At 43.3% G+C, this 17,888-nt stretch overlaps 1 protein-coding gene across 4 annotated transcripts in view; it reads left to right on the top strand.

Moving 5' to 3' along the window:
- The window catches only part of LOC110522377 (uronyl 2-sulfotransferase), a 123,391-nt gene extending 113,610 nt beyond the window's left edge, over positions 1 to 9,781 (top strand). For all 4 annotated transcript variants that reach the window (XM_036976014.2, XM_090233033.1, XM_090233034.1 and 1 more), the window contains 3 exons: positions 9 to 106; positions 278 to 435; positions 5,841 to 9,781. In XM_036976014.2, coding sequence (XP_036831909.1) covers positions 9 to 106; positions 278 to 435; positions 5,841 to 6,133 — 549 coding nt within the window. In that variant the 3' untranslated portion in view covers positions 6,134 to 9,781. The remainder of the gene's footprint in view (positions 1 to 8; positions 107 to 277; positions 436 to 5,840) is intronic.
- Positions 9,782 to 17,888: the final 8,107 nt, after the last annotated feature.

A 17,888-nucleotide genomic window follows, 5' to 3' on the forward strand; every position in this document is an offset into this window, starting at 1 on the left:
CTGTCCAGGACATCAATGTGTGCATCCTGGAGAATTACCCAGAATGCTCCAACCCCAGACTCTTCTACATCATCCCATATTTCTGTGGACAGCACCCCCAGTGCAGGTAATAAGACCAGTATTGCAGGGAATCAGGCTCCACATTTGTTACACATTATCCTGACTGGTATTAATATTTTTTCAAAAGGTAATGTTTATTAAAGTATTATTTGTTATAATTCCCTCTGGGTTGGTTAATATTTTCCTCTGACTGTGCCTGTTGTTCTGTGTGTTTCAGGGAGCCGGGACAATGGGCACTGGAGAGGGCCAAACAGAACGTTCTAGAGAACTTCCTTATTGTGGGGATCCTAGAGGAGCTGGAAGATGTCCTGCTTCTTCTAGAGAGACTGTTACCTCACTACTTTACTGACGTACTCAACATCTACAAGAGCCCAGGTAGGCCTACACACCAGATTTTAACTGCCCTTTGTGCAGGCTGACCATCTACCACGTTGTTGTCCTTATAAACTGGGGATTTCACTCGCTCAGCACCTGTTTCCACGATGGTGTTGTAGCCTATACCCATATCAGATGAGCAACTTTCTCTGGGGACGGTTCCACATTCTGAAATAGCATTTTTGTCCCACCCAGTTTATCATTGGAATGTGCTACAAAACGAGGCAATGGTGTGCTTTAGGACCATATGGATGCATCCATACGGATGCCTCCGTCAGGTAGACTGTTTGGAGTGTTTATCCTACTGAATCAAAATAAGAAAAAATGATTAGTTATGCCCCCACTTCTAAAACCAAAGTTGCACCCCTGCCCATATCGTACACCTTTCTTTTTATTTATCTGGTTAGGCCTAAATTAGTCATTTTAGCGTGAGCTAGGCTATATATATGGAAAGTAAACTGGAAATGTGTCGTATTCTCACACACAAATAAGAGACCGTGTGCGTGGCTGGTAGCCTTATGTCTACCTCGTGGCTCAAAGAATGCAGCAAGCTTGTGGGTTTAAAAAAAATGTATTATATTGATAAAAAATGTTTCCGACCCGCAATATATTTGTTCTGAACCACTAGCCAACCTAAGCGTTGAAAGAATGTTTTCATTTCACCCACTAGCGGATATTTTTGCGTCTCACCTGCTACTCGACTAATGATTAGCCCAATAGGGTAAATGCAGATAGGTAACCCCATGCTTCAGCCTATTTATTTATAGCCACTATGCTGTATGGGCTACAGGTGATCATGTTTATTCTTAATAGCATACTTGATAATAGCATACTTAAAGTAATAGCATACTTTAAAATTCTACCAATATTATTTGGCTCATTTCTGGAGGTGGAAATTATATTTTAGAAGGTGTTTTTTTGACATTCATTTTGAAGTAGTGTGTCCTTTTAAAAAGTCACCAGAACTGAGAACCTCAGTCCTGCTACATAGAAATGATCCAGGGTGGGGTCCGCAACCTTTTCCCACCAATGCTACACAGGAAACACTGGTACATACACAACCACACCCTGGCATGTACAGTACCAGTCAAAAGTTGTGGACACCTACTCATTCAAGGGTTATTCTTTATTATTACTATTTTCTACATTGTAGAATAATAGTGAAGACATCAAAACTATGGAATCATGTAGTAACCCAAAGTGTTAAACCAATCTAAATATATTTTATATTTGAGATTCTTCAAATAGGCACCCTTTGCCTTGATGACAGCTTTGCACACTCTTGGCATTCTCTCAACCAGCTTCATGAGGTGCTGGAATGAATTTCAATTAACAGGTGTGCCTTGTTAGAAGTTCATTTGTGGTATTCCTTTCCTTCTTAATTTGTTAGTTTGAGCCAATCAGTTGTGTTGTGACAAGGTAAGGGTGGGAACAGAAGATACCCTATTTGGTAAAATACCAAGTACATATTATGGCAAGAACAGCTCAAATAAGCAAAGAGAAACAACAGTCCATCATTACTTTAAGACATGAAGGTCAGTCAATTCAGAAAATGTCAAAACCATCAAGCGCTATGATGAAACTAGCTCTGATGAGGACCGCCACAGGAAAGGAAGACCCAGAGTTACCTCTGCTGCAGAGGATAAGTTCATTAGAGTTACTAACCTCAGAAATTGCAGCCCAAATAAATGCTTCACACAGTTCAAGTAACAGACACATCTCAACCTCAACTGTTCAGAGGAGACTGCATGAATCAGGCCTTCATGGTTGAATTGCTGTAAATAAACCACTACTAAAGGACACCAATAATAAGAAGAGACTTGCTTGGGCCAAGAAACATTAGCAATGGGCGTTAGATCGGTGGAAATCTGTCCTTTGGTCTGATTTGTCCAAATTTTAGATTTTTGGTTCTAACCGTTGTGCCTTTGTGAGACGCAGAGTAGGTGAACGGATGATATCTGCATGTGTGTTTCGCAACCATGAAGCATGGAGTTGGAGGTGTGGGGGTGCTTGCTGGTGACACTTTCAGTGATTTATTTAGAATTCAAGGCACTGTTTTTATTGAAATGTATTTCATTTTATGTTTTTTTTCACCCTTTTTCTTCCCAATTTCATGGTATCCAATTGGTAGTTATAGTCCTGTCCCATCGCTGCAACTCCCATATACAGTGCCTTGCGAAATTATTCGGCCACCTTGAACTTTGCGACCTTTTGCCACATCGAGAGACTGACATTTTTTCCCATTCCTCCTTGCAAAACAGCTCGAGCTCAGTGAGGTTGGATGGAGAGCATTTGTGAACAGCAGTTTTCAGTTCTTTCCACAAATTCTCGATTGGAATTAGGTCTGGACTTTGACTTGGCCATTCTAACACCTGGATATGTTTACTTTTGAACCATTCCATTGTAGATTTTGCTTTATGTTTTGGATCATTGTCTTGTTGGAAGACAAATCTCCGTCCCAGTCTCAGGTCTTTTGCAGACTCCATCAGGTTTTCTTCCAGAATGGTCCTGTATTTGGCTCCATCCATCTTCCCATCAATTTTAACCATCTTCCCTGTCCCTGCTGAAGAAAAGCAGGCCCAAACCATGATGCTGCCACCACCATGTTTGACAGTGGGGATGGTGTGTTCAGCTGTGTTGCTTTTACGCCAAATATAACGTTTTGTATTGTTGCAAAAAAGTTCAATTTTGGTTTCATCTGACCAGAGCACCTTCTTCCACATGTTTGGTGTGTCTCCCAGGTGGCTTGTGGCAAACTTTAAACAACACTTTTTATGGATATCTTTAAGAAATGGCTTTCTTCTTGCCACTCTTCCATAAAGGCCAGATTTGTGCAATATACGACTGATTGTTGTCCTATGGACAGAGTCTCCCACCTCAGCTGTAGATCTCTGCAGTTCATCCAGAGTGATCATGGGCCTCTTGGCTGCATCTCTGATCAGTCTTCTCCTTGTATGAGCTGAAAGTTTAGAGGGACGGCCAGGTCTTGGTAGATTTGCAGTGGTCTGATACTCCTTCCATTTCAATATTATCGCGTGCACAGTGCTCCTTGGGATGTTTAAAGCTTGGGAAATCTTTTTGTATCCAAATCCGGCTTTAAACTTCTTCACAACAGTATCTCGGACCTGCCTGGTGTGTTCCTTGTTCTTCATGATGCTCTCTGCGCTTTTAACGGACCTCTGAGACTATCACAGTGCAGGTGCATTTATACGGAGACTTGATTACACACAGGTGGATTGTATTTATCATCATTAGTCATTTAGGTCAACATTGGATCATTCAGAGATCCTCACTGAACTTCTGGAGAGAGTTTGCTGCACTGAAAGTAAAGGGGCTGAATAATTTTGCACGCCCAATTTTTCAGTTTTTGATTTGTTGAAAAAGTTTGAAATATCCAATAAATGTCGTTCCACTTCATGATTGTGTCCCACTTGTTGTTGATTCTTCACAAAAAAATACAGTTTTATATCTTTATGTTTGAAGCCTGAAATGTGGCAAAAGGTCGCAAAGTTCAAGGGGGGCGATTACTTTTGCAAGGCACTGTATAGTCGGGAGAGGCAAAGGTCAAGAGCCGTGTGTCCTCCGAAACACAACCCAGCCAAGCTGCACTGTTTCTTGACACAATGCCCGCTTAACCCAGAAGCCAGCCACACCAATTTTTATTAATATATATATATATATATATATATATATATATATATATATATATATATATATATATATATATATATATATTATATATTAAAACATTGATTTATTTATTTTACCCCTTTTTTCTCCCCAATTTCATGGTATCCAATTGGTAGTAGTTAGTCTTTTCTCATCGCTGCAACTCCCGTACAGACTCGGGAGAGGCGAAGGTCGAGAGCAATGCGTCCTCCGAAACACAACCCAACCAAACCGCACTGCTTCTTGACACAATGCACATCCAACCCGGAAGCCAGCCGCACCAATATGTCGGAAGAAACGCAGTACACCTGGCAACCGTGTCAGCATGCATTGCTCCCGGCCCGCCACAGGAGTCGCTAGTGCGCGATGGGACAGGAACATCCCTGCCTGGCCAAACCCTCCCCTAATCCAGACGACACTGGGCCAATTGTGCGCCACCCCGTGGGTCTCCCAGACACGGCCAGCTGCAACAGAGCCTGGACTCTAACCAGGTTCTCTAGTGGCACAGCCTTAGACCACTGCACCACTCGGGAGGCTCAAGGGACACTTAACCAGCATGGCTACCACAACATTCTGCAGTAATATGCCATCCCATCTGGTTTGCGCTTAGTGGGACTATCAGTTGTTTTTCAACAGTACAATGACACAACACACCTCTAGGCTGTGTAAGGGCTATTTGACCAAGAAGGAGAGTGATGAAGTGCTGCATCACATGACCTGGCCTAGACAATCCCCCGACCTCAACCAAATTGAGATGGTTTGGGATGAGTCGGACTGCAAAGTGAAGGAAAAGCAGCCAACAAGTGCTCAGCATATGTGGGAACTCCTTCAAGACTGTTGGAAAAGCATTCCAGGTGAAGCTGGTTGAGAGTATGGCAAGAGTGTGCAAAGCTGTCATGAATGCAAAGGGTGGCTACTTTGAAGAATCTATAATATTTGAGCTGTTCTTGCCATAATATGGACTTGGTCATTTACCAAATAGGGCAATCTTCTGTATACCGCCCCATCATCACAACACAACTGATTGGATCAAACACATTAAGAAGGAAATAAATTCCACAAATTATCTTTTAAGAAGGCACACCTGTTAATTGTAATACATTCCAGGTGACTACCTCATGAAGCTGGTTGAGAGAATGCCAAGAGTATGCAAAGCTGTCATCAAGGCAAAGGGTGGCTATTTGAAGAAACTCAAATATAATATATATTTTGATTTGAATAACACTTTTTTGGTTACTACATGATTCAATCAAATGTATTAATTAAACCCTCCTTACATCAGCTAATGTCACAAAGTGCTGTACAGAAAACCAACCTAAAACCCCAAACAGCAAGCAATGCAGGTGTAGAAGCACGGTGGCTAGGAAAAACTCCCTAGAATGGCCGGAACCTAGGAAGAAACCTAGAGTGTTAGTGTTATTTCATGGTTTTGATGTCTTTGATGTATTTCATTGTTTTGATGTCTACAATATAGAAAATAGTCAAACTAAAGATAATCCTGGAATGAGTAGGCGTGTCCAAACTTTTGACTGGTACTGTATATGCCTGTTACACTGCATTGAAATGATTAAAGGAATAGTTCACTCCAAAAACAAACTTTGTCCAAAGTTTATTTTCATACCTCAAAAGTGATCTACAGTAGGCCTAACTCTCCTTTTGATGGATGACAATATATATTTTCTTCACATTTTAACCATACGTGAATAACTTCCTGGTCTGTTTCTCTGTCTCCGCAGACTACAGGAAGATGGGGAACATGACTGGTACGGTACGTAAACACACACCCACTCTGGAGGCCCTTCAGGTTCTGTACCACCGCATGCGCTACGAGTACGACTTCTACAACTTCATCCGAGACCAGTTCCACTTGATGAAGAAGAAGATTGGCCTCAAATCGGTCCCCCGACCACCTTCCCACCAGGCCTCCTTCCTAAGAGACCTCTCCCTCCGAACCCCAGAGCCCCTGGATGAAGATGAGGAGCTGGAGACCGACCTGGAGGATGCCAACAGCTGGTTGGTCCAGCCCTGACCAATGCAGTGGTGACTGAGGACTTTACTTGCATCTGGTTGGCTGGAGGTGGCATGATAAAGGGGCGGGGGATGTGCCCTGTCTGTCAGCATTCCCAGGAGGACGATTGGTTGGGGGTGTGTGGATCCTGATGCCTGTGTTTTTACGGGCTACATATTCCGTTCATCTTGGACTCTCTACTCACCGCTGAGAACCTTAGGAGTGGGCTCTGATTCTCTGCTACCACTGAGGACCTTGGGAGTGGGCTCGGACTCTCTACTCACCGCTGAGAACCTTAGGAGTGGGCTCTGATTCTCTGCTACCACTGAGGACCTTGGGAGTGGGCTCGGACTCTCTACTCACCGCTGAGAACCTTAGGAGTGGGCTCTGATTCTCTGCTACCACTGAGGACCTTGGGAGTGGGCTCGGACTCTCTACTCACCGCTGAGAACCTTAGGAGTGGGTTCTGATTCTCTGCTACCACTGAGGACCTTGGGAGTGGGCTCGGACTCTCTACTCACCGCTGAGAACCTTAGGAGTGGGTTCTGATTCTCTGCTACCACTGAGGACCTTGGGAGTGGGCTCTGATTCTCTGCTACCACTGAGGACCTTGGGAGTGGGCTCTGATTCTCTGCTACCACTGAGGACCTTGGGAGTGGGCTCTGATTCTCTGCTCACCGCTGAGGACCTTGGGAGCGGGCTCGGACTCTCTGCTACCGCTGAGGACCTTGGGAGTGGGCTCGGACTCTCTGCTACCGCTGAGGACCTTAGGAGTGGGCTCGGACTCTCTGCTACCACTGAGGACCTTGGGAGTGGGCTCAGACTCTCTGCTACCACTGAGGACCTTGGGAGTGGGCTCGGACTCTCTGCTACCACTGAGGACCTTGGGAGTGGACTCGGACTCTCTTCTACCACTGAGGACCTTGGGAGTGGACTCGGACTCTCTGCTACCACTGAGGACCTTGGGAGTGGACTCGGACTCTCTGCTCACCGCTGAGGACCTTCGTTGTGGGCGGATGGATGGACGAACTGACATATTTAAAGATTGACTACAAACTACAATAATGGATGGGGGGGGGGGGGGTTGCTTTAAAAAGCTCACTTTGCTTGTTTTAAGGTTTTATTTTAGTTTTGTTGGTTTGAGGCCGTCCTGTTTGGGTTATCTCCAGGTGAGATAAGACAAAAGGGATTTGGACCTATGAACATTTTAAATGTTGAGGGGAGGGCTACATCTTAGGATCAGGAAAAATTCAGACACCAACATAGGTGCAGGGATGATGGGGGTGAAGGAGCGTGTTGAGGAGTGAGAGAGCAGGGAAGAGACAGGGATGATGGGGGTGAAGGAGCGTGTTGAGGAGTGAGAGAGCAGGGAAGAGACAGGGATGATGAGGGTGAAGGAGCGTGTTGAGGTGTGAGAGAGCAGGGATGATGGGGGTGAAGGAGCGTGTTGAGGAGTGAGAGAGCAGGGAAGAGACAGGGATGATGGGGGTGAAGGAGCGTGTTGAGGAGTGAGAGAGCAGGGATGATGGGGGTGAAGGAGCGTGTTGAGGAGTGAGAGAGCAGGGAAGAGACAGGGATGATGGGGGTGAAGGAGCGTGTTGAGGAGTGAGAGAGCAGGGAAGAGACGGGGATGATGAAATTGGAGGGGTTGTGTGTAACAGGTCTACTTTTAGTGCTTGACCACTCTGTCTCTCCCTGTCTCTCCCAGCCTCCTTTTCTCCCTTTATTTTCCTCTTATTTTCTCTCTCTCCCTCACACTCTGCCTGCTTTAAGGGCCCTTATTTTCTCTCTCTCCCTCACACTCTGCCTGCTTTAAGGGCCCTTATTTTCTCTCTCTCCCTCACACTCTGCCTGCTTTAAGGGCCCTTATTTTCTCTCTCTCCCTCACACTCTGCCTGCTTTAAGGGCCCTTATTTTCTCTCTCTCCCTCACACTCTGCCTGCTTTAAGGGCCCTTATTTTCTCTCTCTCCCTCACACTCTGCCTGCTTTAAGGGCCCTTATTTTCTCTCTCTCCCTCACACTCTGCCTGCTTTAAGGGGCCTTATTTTCTCTCTCTCCCTCACACTCTGCCTGCTTTAAGGGCCCTTATTTTCTCTCTCTCCCTCACACTCTGCCTGCTTTAAGGGCCCTTATTTTCTCTCTCTCCCTCACACTCTGCCTGCTTTAAGGGGCCTTATTTTCTCTCTCTCCCTCACACTCTGCCTGTTTTAAGGGCCCTTGTTTTCAAAGTGTTATTCAGAGTGCCAACCCGTCAAATGGTATGTCATAGTCTTAAACTTCTCTAAGTGCCAAACCTAACCAAGTGGGGTCAGACACCTTCTGTTCCTAGAAACCCTGTTTGGGAGGATGCTCTGCTCACAGTGGGAGGGGGCGGGGTGACTTGGTTTAGCCCAAATGTGATAGTGTCTATGCATAACAGAATCAGTTTACTTTGTTTAATAGATGTTGATATGATGAGAGGGTCAAATGGCAGGAAGAGCACCCAACTATGAATTCAAAGAATTCCAACTGTGTGTCTACGATTGGATTTGACAACAACATTTGTCAAACTGATAATGTATGAAGAAAGGTTGAATATTTTGGTACATAACTTGGGAAATATTAAGAAATGTATGATGTTGGTTGGTGAAAATGTGTTTTTCCTCAAATGTTGACATCTCCATTAGACCGACCATTGATGTTTGACATCCTTCAACAACAACAAAAATCTAATAAAAAGATTCTTTCAAAGATAAATCTGAAGGATGAAACATTTTAATCCAACGCTTTACCTGAACTCACCAAATGAAATGACAATGTGTTCACAGTCTGCACTTAGTCTTATTTGAGATTGTTCAACCTCGGCTTGTTGGTTACTGTAATGTCTAAATCCACAACTCTGTTTCTAAACTCTCCCCTGACTCTCAGTGCTACAGTATTTCATAGAGCAGCCATGGTGTTGTACTTTGGCCATTTACTGATAACTCAACACCCAGAGAAGAAAATGGCCACAACCACCTACCTGGCAGTCTTACCTATAGTTGCGTTCAAATATATTGGCACCCTCACTATTTCTTCTAAAATAAGTAGATTTGGAAAAAAATATCAATGTGTATCTGTTTGATTTACAACCACAGGACCAAGAAGAAAGTAACAAATCCAAACTGAAATGAAGACTTTTCACTTCAAAGTCAAAAATGGCCTTGACTAAGTGATTCACCATTCAAATGAATGTGTTTCTTATTCTGGTTTACTGTGCAATTTATCTCACCTGTGGAAAGTTCCAGGTGCCTACGGGGTAAAAAGAGCAATTCAACCCGTTTTAAATGCTCCATTGCACTCAATTAAAAAAGGGCAAGGGTGCCAATATATTTGACCACATCTGTAAGCCATAGTCATTGTACTGTCATTGCCTTCGGCGTGGATTTTCTTTTAAAAAGTTTAATTTATTATTATGTATCCATTTTCATTCCAGAAAGGATTCTCAGGAAAAAGGTTTCTTACAACGTTGAAATAAGTTGTACAATCAAGCTATTCATAGTATCTAAAGATGAGTAAAATATCATCTTATATCCCCAATAAAATGATATGAACATTTTAAAGAAATGGTTGAACTGTTTTACAATAAATGGAATCCATTCATTTCATTCTCCCCAGACAGTTTTCTAAATAAAAACCTAACAATTGCAGTTGCTGTCTGTGCTTCCTCACAATTATTTTTTATACAATAAAGCAGTGCATGCCTATTGTTTTCCAATCCAAGAGGATACATTAATTGTACATTTACCCACCTAGCTCTGAATCCATGAAAGAAATGCAGTCTGTTATGTGCTAACAACCTGATAAACAAGTACTAGGTTATTCATGTAAGTGCTGTTCCAGTTCCACCTGATGAACAAGAACATTGGCCTCAAGTGTCTCCCTACCCCCTGAACACTAGGCCTCCTTCTAAGAGAGAAAGCCCCAGTTCACAACACCCTAGAGACCCAGGAAGAGGACAACCAAGACCCCAACAGCTGGTTTGTTACCACAGAAATAGATAATTCAACCATTGAGCAATGATCAAATCTGGCTGGAAGGGAAGGTTTATGTCAGAACACTCAGTTTCCATTGAGACTGACTGATGATAACAGCCATTATCGCCGTTGTGGAGTTGGAAGCTTACTCCTCCACCAGACGTAATTTGGGAAAAAGTATGTCCTCCACCCGCTCTTCTCTGTCCTCTCTCCTACGTGACCCGGAAACCGATAAGTGGTGAAGGGATGTCAATTCGTTTAATAGGCGAATGGAAGCATGTCCTCCCATCCTCGATAGCCACCTTTCATTGAGAATAATCATGTGTATCCTACCAGAGTCATTCGCGGAAGAGTTTTCAAACCCCCTTTGAGTCAGCTTTTGTTTTGTCGGAGGAGGAAAGCATGCTCACATTTAAAATTAATATGCTACTTATTTTATCTATAAATTGTGTTACGAACTGTCTCGTAGCCTGTAGCAAAGAGGGAGACAATGCGGAGACAAGGAAATAAAAAACGTACAGTACCGGTCAAAAGTTTGGACACCTACTCATTCAAGGGTTTTTCATTGGTTTTACTATTTTCTACAATGTAGAATAATAGTGAAGACATCAAAACTATGAAATAACACATATGTTATCTCATGTAACCGAAAAATCAATATGTTTTATATTCTTAATTCAAAAGGCACTCGCACATCTGAGCAATATTTTTTGTAGGTGCTTGGTAACAGTTGAACAAGATGAAGGAAAAAGGAAACCGCACACTGCTCTTGATAGTGTCACTGATCTTTAATAAGTTTAAGTATCGGTCTCACGGCCATCGTCAGAGCTCTTGTGAGTAAAAAAAAAAAATAGCACCCGTATGTATGGGCTAGTAACCGGAAGGTTGCAAATTCAAATCCCCGAGCTGACAAGGTACAAATCTGTCGTTCTGCCCCTGAACAGGCAGTTAACCCACTGTTCCTATGCCGTCATTGAAAATAACAATTTGTTCTTAACTGACTTTCCTAGTTAAATAAAGGTAAAAATATATATATAATAATGTAGACCTAGCACCACCCACATCCGTTCCACGCATCGAAAGGGATTCGAGGCGAAGGAAAAAAACAAATAATAAGTGCTACCAAATATAACAATATGCATTTCGTAAATATACGAATAAAGTGTGTACATAAAACGTATTAAACACGTCTGTAAAACCACAATGAGGACATAACTTGCTCGGTAGGTCTTTCGTTAGCAATGAACGTTTCTATAGAAAACTGAGTGTTGATGCCACACAGGTGTTCCAAAGGTAAATATGCTCTAATCTGGAACCCTATTAAACCACCTCATCTCAAAACCTGAATATGAATACCTTTGCTGCATACGTCCATGCTTGTACATTTGACCGAAATTACACAAACCTAAAACACAAGCCAATTATCCAGGCAGACCAGTGGTTGCAGGAATAGGCTCAATGCTAGAGCCGTTGTCGACTCTTTTATTAAAACTCATGTGCAAGCATTGCCATCATATGTAAAATACTCTATAGACTTCATAAACAAGATCTCATCACAGAAGACTTAACAGAAGACTGTATTTTGGTCACAAAAAAAAAATAGATTTCGAGAGTCTATTTCGAGAGGGGGGTGGGGGGGGCAGCCCTAGCTCACTATTTGGGAAACAGATACTAATCCACCATCACACCTTATTCTAGAGCTGGCTGAATATGTTTTGACGTAGAACTATTTCAGGTTTGATGATGAATATTACCTCCAAACGAATGGAACATCGATGGGCTCCACATTTGCTCCGAGTTATGCTAACCTCATATAGGTATCATATGGGTATTTTCGAAGAACGTTTTGTTAATAATGAAAACGAAAATCAATTTTTTAATAAGAGCTGTCAGATTTTATGGCACTACTCAGTGACATTGACTCCAATCTCAAATTCACTATTGAATGTGACGCTCAGCGTGTTCATTACCTCTATGTGGATTGAGAAATCAAATGGAACCCTGTTTACAACTCTGAATAGAAAATAAACGGACAGAAATACTCTATTACAGGGGAACAGCTTCCATCCTGAGCCATTAAAAAGAGGACTTCCAAGAAGACAGTTTTTCAGACTGCCACTCCACAGAGGATTATCTAGAAAAAGCAGCGGGGATGCGCATTAGGTTTCTAAGAAGAGGCTATTCGCCACAATGTGTGGATGAAGTTCTTCATTTGGCATTGGGAAAAACACGAGATGAACTGCTACAAAAAAGACCCGCTAAAGCTAAAGAACTCTCTGTAATGTTTACAAGCACATATACTTTGAACTCGCGAAAAGTGGGAGATGCCGTCAAGAAACACTGGCATATTTTATCATCGGACCCAGCTTTGCCGGCTGAATTTAAAAATCCACCACTTATTGTGTATATGAGACGTCGCAATTTACTCGATAAATTGGTTCATGCCAACTGCCAGCCACAAAATAAAATCAGCCAGACCCTTTTACGCCCTCTACCAAATGGTAACTATAAATGCAGAGGATGCGCACAGTGCAACAACATGATGAAGTGTGAATATTTCTGCCACCCACATACAGGAAAACGGTTCCAAATAAATGACATTATTACGTGTTCCACCACCCATGTTATTAACATTATTACATGTCCATGAGGGCTGTGCTGTGTAGGTAAAAACCTCTCGTTCTCTCAAACAGAGAATCAGGGAACATAAACGTTAAATCAGGAGCAACGACAGGGATTATCCAGTCGCATTACATTTTAATTACATAAAGCATGGCATTTCTACCTTTAGATTATATGGTATAGAGAAAGTTAAGATATTAGACAGGGGAGGTGATATTGATAATACTCTTAGTAAAATATAATATTTTTGGATTTTCACCCTCCAGACATTATTTCCTAAAGGACTTAATAATGAAATGCCTATGTATGTTATGTTGTGAATTTGAACATGAATACAGTTGTCAAGCTATTCAAGGGTTTGGCCCACAGAGAAATTGCATTCTCATCGATGTACTTGAATGTAGCTCCCAAACTGACCAGCAGGTGATGGTATCTCCATGTCACAGCTTGACTGACAGGTCACCCAAGTCTTCAACTCCCGCTATGGCACCTCAGGGAAAATGTTTTTTATATATAAAATACATTTGCTGACGAAAACTTGGGGTGCCAAAACACAATCACCCGCGAGCCGCAAAATTCATGCTTGAAAAATTGCTCTTTGCATTTTAATTGAAGACAATCACAATAAGGTACTTAATTATTACCCAGAATGGTTTGATATTGAGATAAAGGTCCAATGTAGACATTTTTAACGTGGCATAAATCTTGGCAAAATGTGTAGAATTGAAGGAAAATCAGCTTTAAAACATAACAACGTTTCTCTCCACCCCGTGGCAAAATGGGTAGAAATGCAAGAAATGTTTCTCTTTGAGTAGAATATGAATTTGAAAATTGCTAAACTTCTCTCGTCCCCATGGCAAAATGTGTAGAAATACAGAACTTTACAGCTGCAACATTTTCTCTACTCCTCTTGCAAAATGTGTAGTTATACAGGAAATGAACCTTAAAACTGTCAGACATGGGACCAAACTATTCCTGTTGCTGGGTTAGCAGAACAACTATTTTAGGTACACCTGTGTGCGTGTGTTTGTGTCCGTGTGTTCATGGGTGTGTGTCGTGTGTGTATCAGTAGGCTGTAGATCAAACTGCTAGCCTGACTTCCGTCTGTTGCTGCTATTTCTGCTACATACTCCTACTCACACATTTCTCTCTCTCCCCTCGGGGGCCCATGCATCAGCTCATCACACTTCCTCAGAAAAGTAACACTTTGTTTCAACGGTCTATAATAAATAATAAATTGTGTTAATGGTTAATTACTCCCACATTTATAAACAATTTACTGAAGTAGTCTTTCCCAGTCATTAATCTAAAGGGAGCACTATTTATGCTTTATAAATACTTTGTAAATGTTTTGGAATGTCCAGTGGTAGACATTCCAGCAGCATGATCCTTAAAGGGATAGTTCACCTAAATTACAAAATGACACATTGTTTCCTTACGCTGTAAGCAATCTATAGACAGCAATTCATGATTTGGTTGAGTTTCCCTGGCACTGGTTCCAAATGCAAAGGTTTTAGCAATTGAGGCACAAATCCCATTCAAGAGATATTACCGATATTAGCATTTTTTGCACATCATATTCAACTCATCTATAAGTGACTTTGTTGAGCTTCGCAATTAATTTTAGATACTTTTGGATGATTATTTCATCTCTTGGCTGTCCCAGGCCAAATGCTGATTCTGTTAAACGTGGAACATTTTGTTTTGATGACCGCAGCAACAGTGCTGGGGAAAGGAGCTTTCTGTTTTAATCATGTACAGACTTTATAAAGGCTTAATGCATACATTAAGAAGGCTAAAAACCTACATACAGTGGGTCAAAAAATTATTTAGTCAGCCACCAATTGTGCAAGTTCTCCCACTTAAAAAAGTTGAGAGAGGCCTGTAATTTTCATCATAGGTACACTTCAATTATGACAGACAAAATTAGAAAAAAAAATCTTCACAAGGTTTTCACACACTGTTGCTGGTATTTTGGCCCATTCCTCCATGCAGATCTCCTCTAGAGCAGTGATGTTTTGGGGCTGTTGCTGGGCAACACGGACTTTCAACTCCCTCCAAAGATTTTCTATGGGGTTGAGATCTGGAGACTGGCTAGGCCACTCCAGGACCTTGAAATGCTTCTTACGAAGCCACTCACGGGGTGAGATCTTGCGTGGAGCCCCAGATCGAGGGAGATTATCAGTGGTCTTGTATGTCTTCCATTTCCTAATAATTGCTCCCACAGTTGATTTCTTCAAACCAAGCTGCTTACCTATTGCAGATTCAGTCTTCCCAGCCTGGTGCAGGTCTACAATTTTGTTTCTGGTGTCCTTTGACAGCTCTTTGGTCTTAGCCATAGTGGAGTTTGGAGTGTGACTGTTTGAGGTTGTGGACAGGTGTCTTTTATACTGATAACAAGTTCAAACAGGTGCCATTAATACAGGTAACGAGTGGAGGACAGAGGAGCCTCTTAAAGAAGAAGTTACAAAAATCTTGCTTGTTTGTAGGTGACCAAATACTTATTTTCCACCATAATTTGCAAATAAATTCATTAAAAATCCTACAATGTGATTTTCTGGATTTTTCTTCTCGTTTTGTCTGTCATAGTTGACGTGTACCTATGATGAAAATTACAGGCCTCTCTCATCTTTTTAAGTGGGAGAACATGCACAATTGGTGGCTGACTAAATACTTTTTTGCCCCACTGTACATTAATTAGGAGAAAGGCAAGAATGGATCTCCTTTTATATTTCCTTTAAATGAAAAATAAGAATATTAACATGTAACACTTCTGTACAAAAAACAAACACATTAAGGATCAATTCAATGATTCAAAAAACATTACCTGAAAGTTGCATTAGTTGCTTTCATTACGTTGTGTTTTGTATATTTTGTAGTTTGCTAAGAAATGCTAAAATGTACAATAGAGTGTCATGTATTGTCATGTTGTGTGTTTCTGTCCTTTCCCTTCACCCTGTCTCCCTCTGCTGGTCGTTGTTAGGTTACATTTTCTCCCCCTCTTTCCCCCAGCTGTGCCTTGTCTCCTCCTAACTACCCATTCACCCCGTTTCCCACCTGTTCCCTTTTTCCCTCTGATTAGGTTCCTATATCTCTCTCTGTTTTTGTTCCTGTCCTTGTCGGATTCTTGTTTGTTGTGTTTCATGCCTGAGCCAGACTATCGTCATGTTTGCTGTAACCTTGTCCTGTCCTGTCGGAATCTGCCGGTCTATCTGAGCCTACCACAGTTTGGTTATTAAAGAAGCTCTGTTTAAGTTAGTTCGCTTTTGGGTCCTCATTCACTCACCGTAACAGAAGAATCCGACCAAGAATGGACCCAGCGACTTCGGATCCTCTCCACTCAGCCGTCGAGATCCAGGGAGCAATGCTAGGCAGACACGAGCAGGAATTGTCTGCTGCTCGACATGCCGTTGAGACCCTGGCCACCCAAGTCTCCAACCTCACAGAACAGGTTCACCATCTCCGCCTCGATCCACCGGCCACTTCCAGGGCTTTCGAATCTCCGGAGCCCAGAATCAATAACCCGCCGTGTTACTCTGGGGAGCCCACTGAATGCCGCTCGTTCCTCACCCAGTGTGATATTGTGTTTTCTCTCCAGCCCAACACTTACGCCAGGAGCACTGCTCGTGTCGCCTACGTCATATCTCTCCTTACTGGACGGGCTCGTGAGTGGGGCACGGCAATCTGGGAGGCAAGGGCTGAGTGTACTAACCAGTATCAGGACTTTAAGGAGGAGATGATACGGGTTTTTGATCGATCTGTTTTTGGGGAGGAGGCTTCCAGGGCCCTGTCTTCCCTATGTCAAGGCAATCGATCCATAACTGACTACTCTATTGAGTTTCGCACTCTTGCTGCCTCCAGTGGCTGGAACGAGCCGGCTTTGCTCGCTCGTCTTCTGGAGGGTCTCCGCGCAGAGGTAAAGGATGAGATTCTCTCCCGGGAGGTTCCTTCCAGCGTGGATTCCTTGATTGAACTCGCTATTCGCATTGAGCGACGGGTTGATCTTCGTCACCGAGCTCGTGGAAAGGAGCTCGCGTTCTCCGTTGCCCCCCTCTCCGCATCACTACCATCTTCCTCTGCCGGCTCGGGAGCTGAGCCTATGCAGCTGGGAGGTATCCGCATCTCGACTAAGGAGAGGGAACGGAGAATCACCAACCGCCTCTGTCTCTATTGCGGTTCTGCTGGCCATTTTGTCACTTCATGTCCAGTAAAAGCCAGAGCTCATCAGTAAGCGGAGGGCTACTGGTGAGCGCTACTACTCCTGTCTCTCCTTCAAGATCCTGCACTACCTTGTCGGTCCATCTACGCTGGACCGGTTCGTCAGCTTCCTGCAGTGCCTTAATAGACTCTGGGGCCGAGGGCTGTTTTATGGACGAGACCTGGGCTCGGGAACATGACATTCCTCTCAGACAGTTAAGGGAGTCCACGGCCTTGTTCGCCCTGGATGGTAGTCCTCTCCCCAGGATTCAGCGTGAGACGCTACCTTTAACCCTCACTGTTTCTGGTAATCATAGCGAAACCATTTCTTTTTTGATTTTTCGTTCACCTTTTACACCTGTTGTTTTGGGCCATCCCTGGCTAGTTTGTCATAATCCTTCCATTAATTGGTCTAGTAATTCTATCCTCTCCTGGAACGTCTCTTGTCATGTGAAATGTTTAATGTCTGCTATCCCTCCTGTTTCCTCTGTCTCTTCTTCACAGGAGGAGCCTGGTGATTTGACAGGGGTGCCGGAGGAATATCACGATCTGCGCACGGTGTTCAGTCGGTCCAGGGCCACCTCTCTTCCTCCACACCGGTCGTATGATTGTAGTATTGATCTCCTTCCGGGAACCACTCCCCCCCGGGGTAGACTATACTCTCTGTCGGCTCCCGAACGTAAGGCTCTCGAGGATTATTTGTCTGTAGCTCTTGACGCCGGTACCATAGTCCCCTCCTCCTCTCCCGCCGGAGCGGGGGGTTTTTTTGTCAAGAAGAAGGACGGGTCTCTGCGCCCCTGCATAGATTATCGAGGGCTGAATGACATAACAGTTAAGAATCGTTATCCGCTTCCTCTTATGTCTTCAGCCTTCGAGATCCTGCAGGGAGCCAGGTTTTTCACTAAGTTGGACCTTCGTAACGCTTACCATCTCGTGCGCATCAGGGAGGGGGACGAGTGGA

Source organism: Oncorhynchus mykiss, chromosome 4 (assembly GCF_057628025.1).
Source record: "Oncorhynchus mykiss isolate SJ-2025 chromosome 4, ASM5762802v1, whole genome shotgun sequence".
Classification (NCBI taxonomy): domain Eukaryota; kingdom Metazoa; phylum Chordata; class Actinopteri; order Salmoniformes; family Salmonidae; genus Oncorhynchus; species Oncorhynchus mykiss.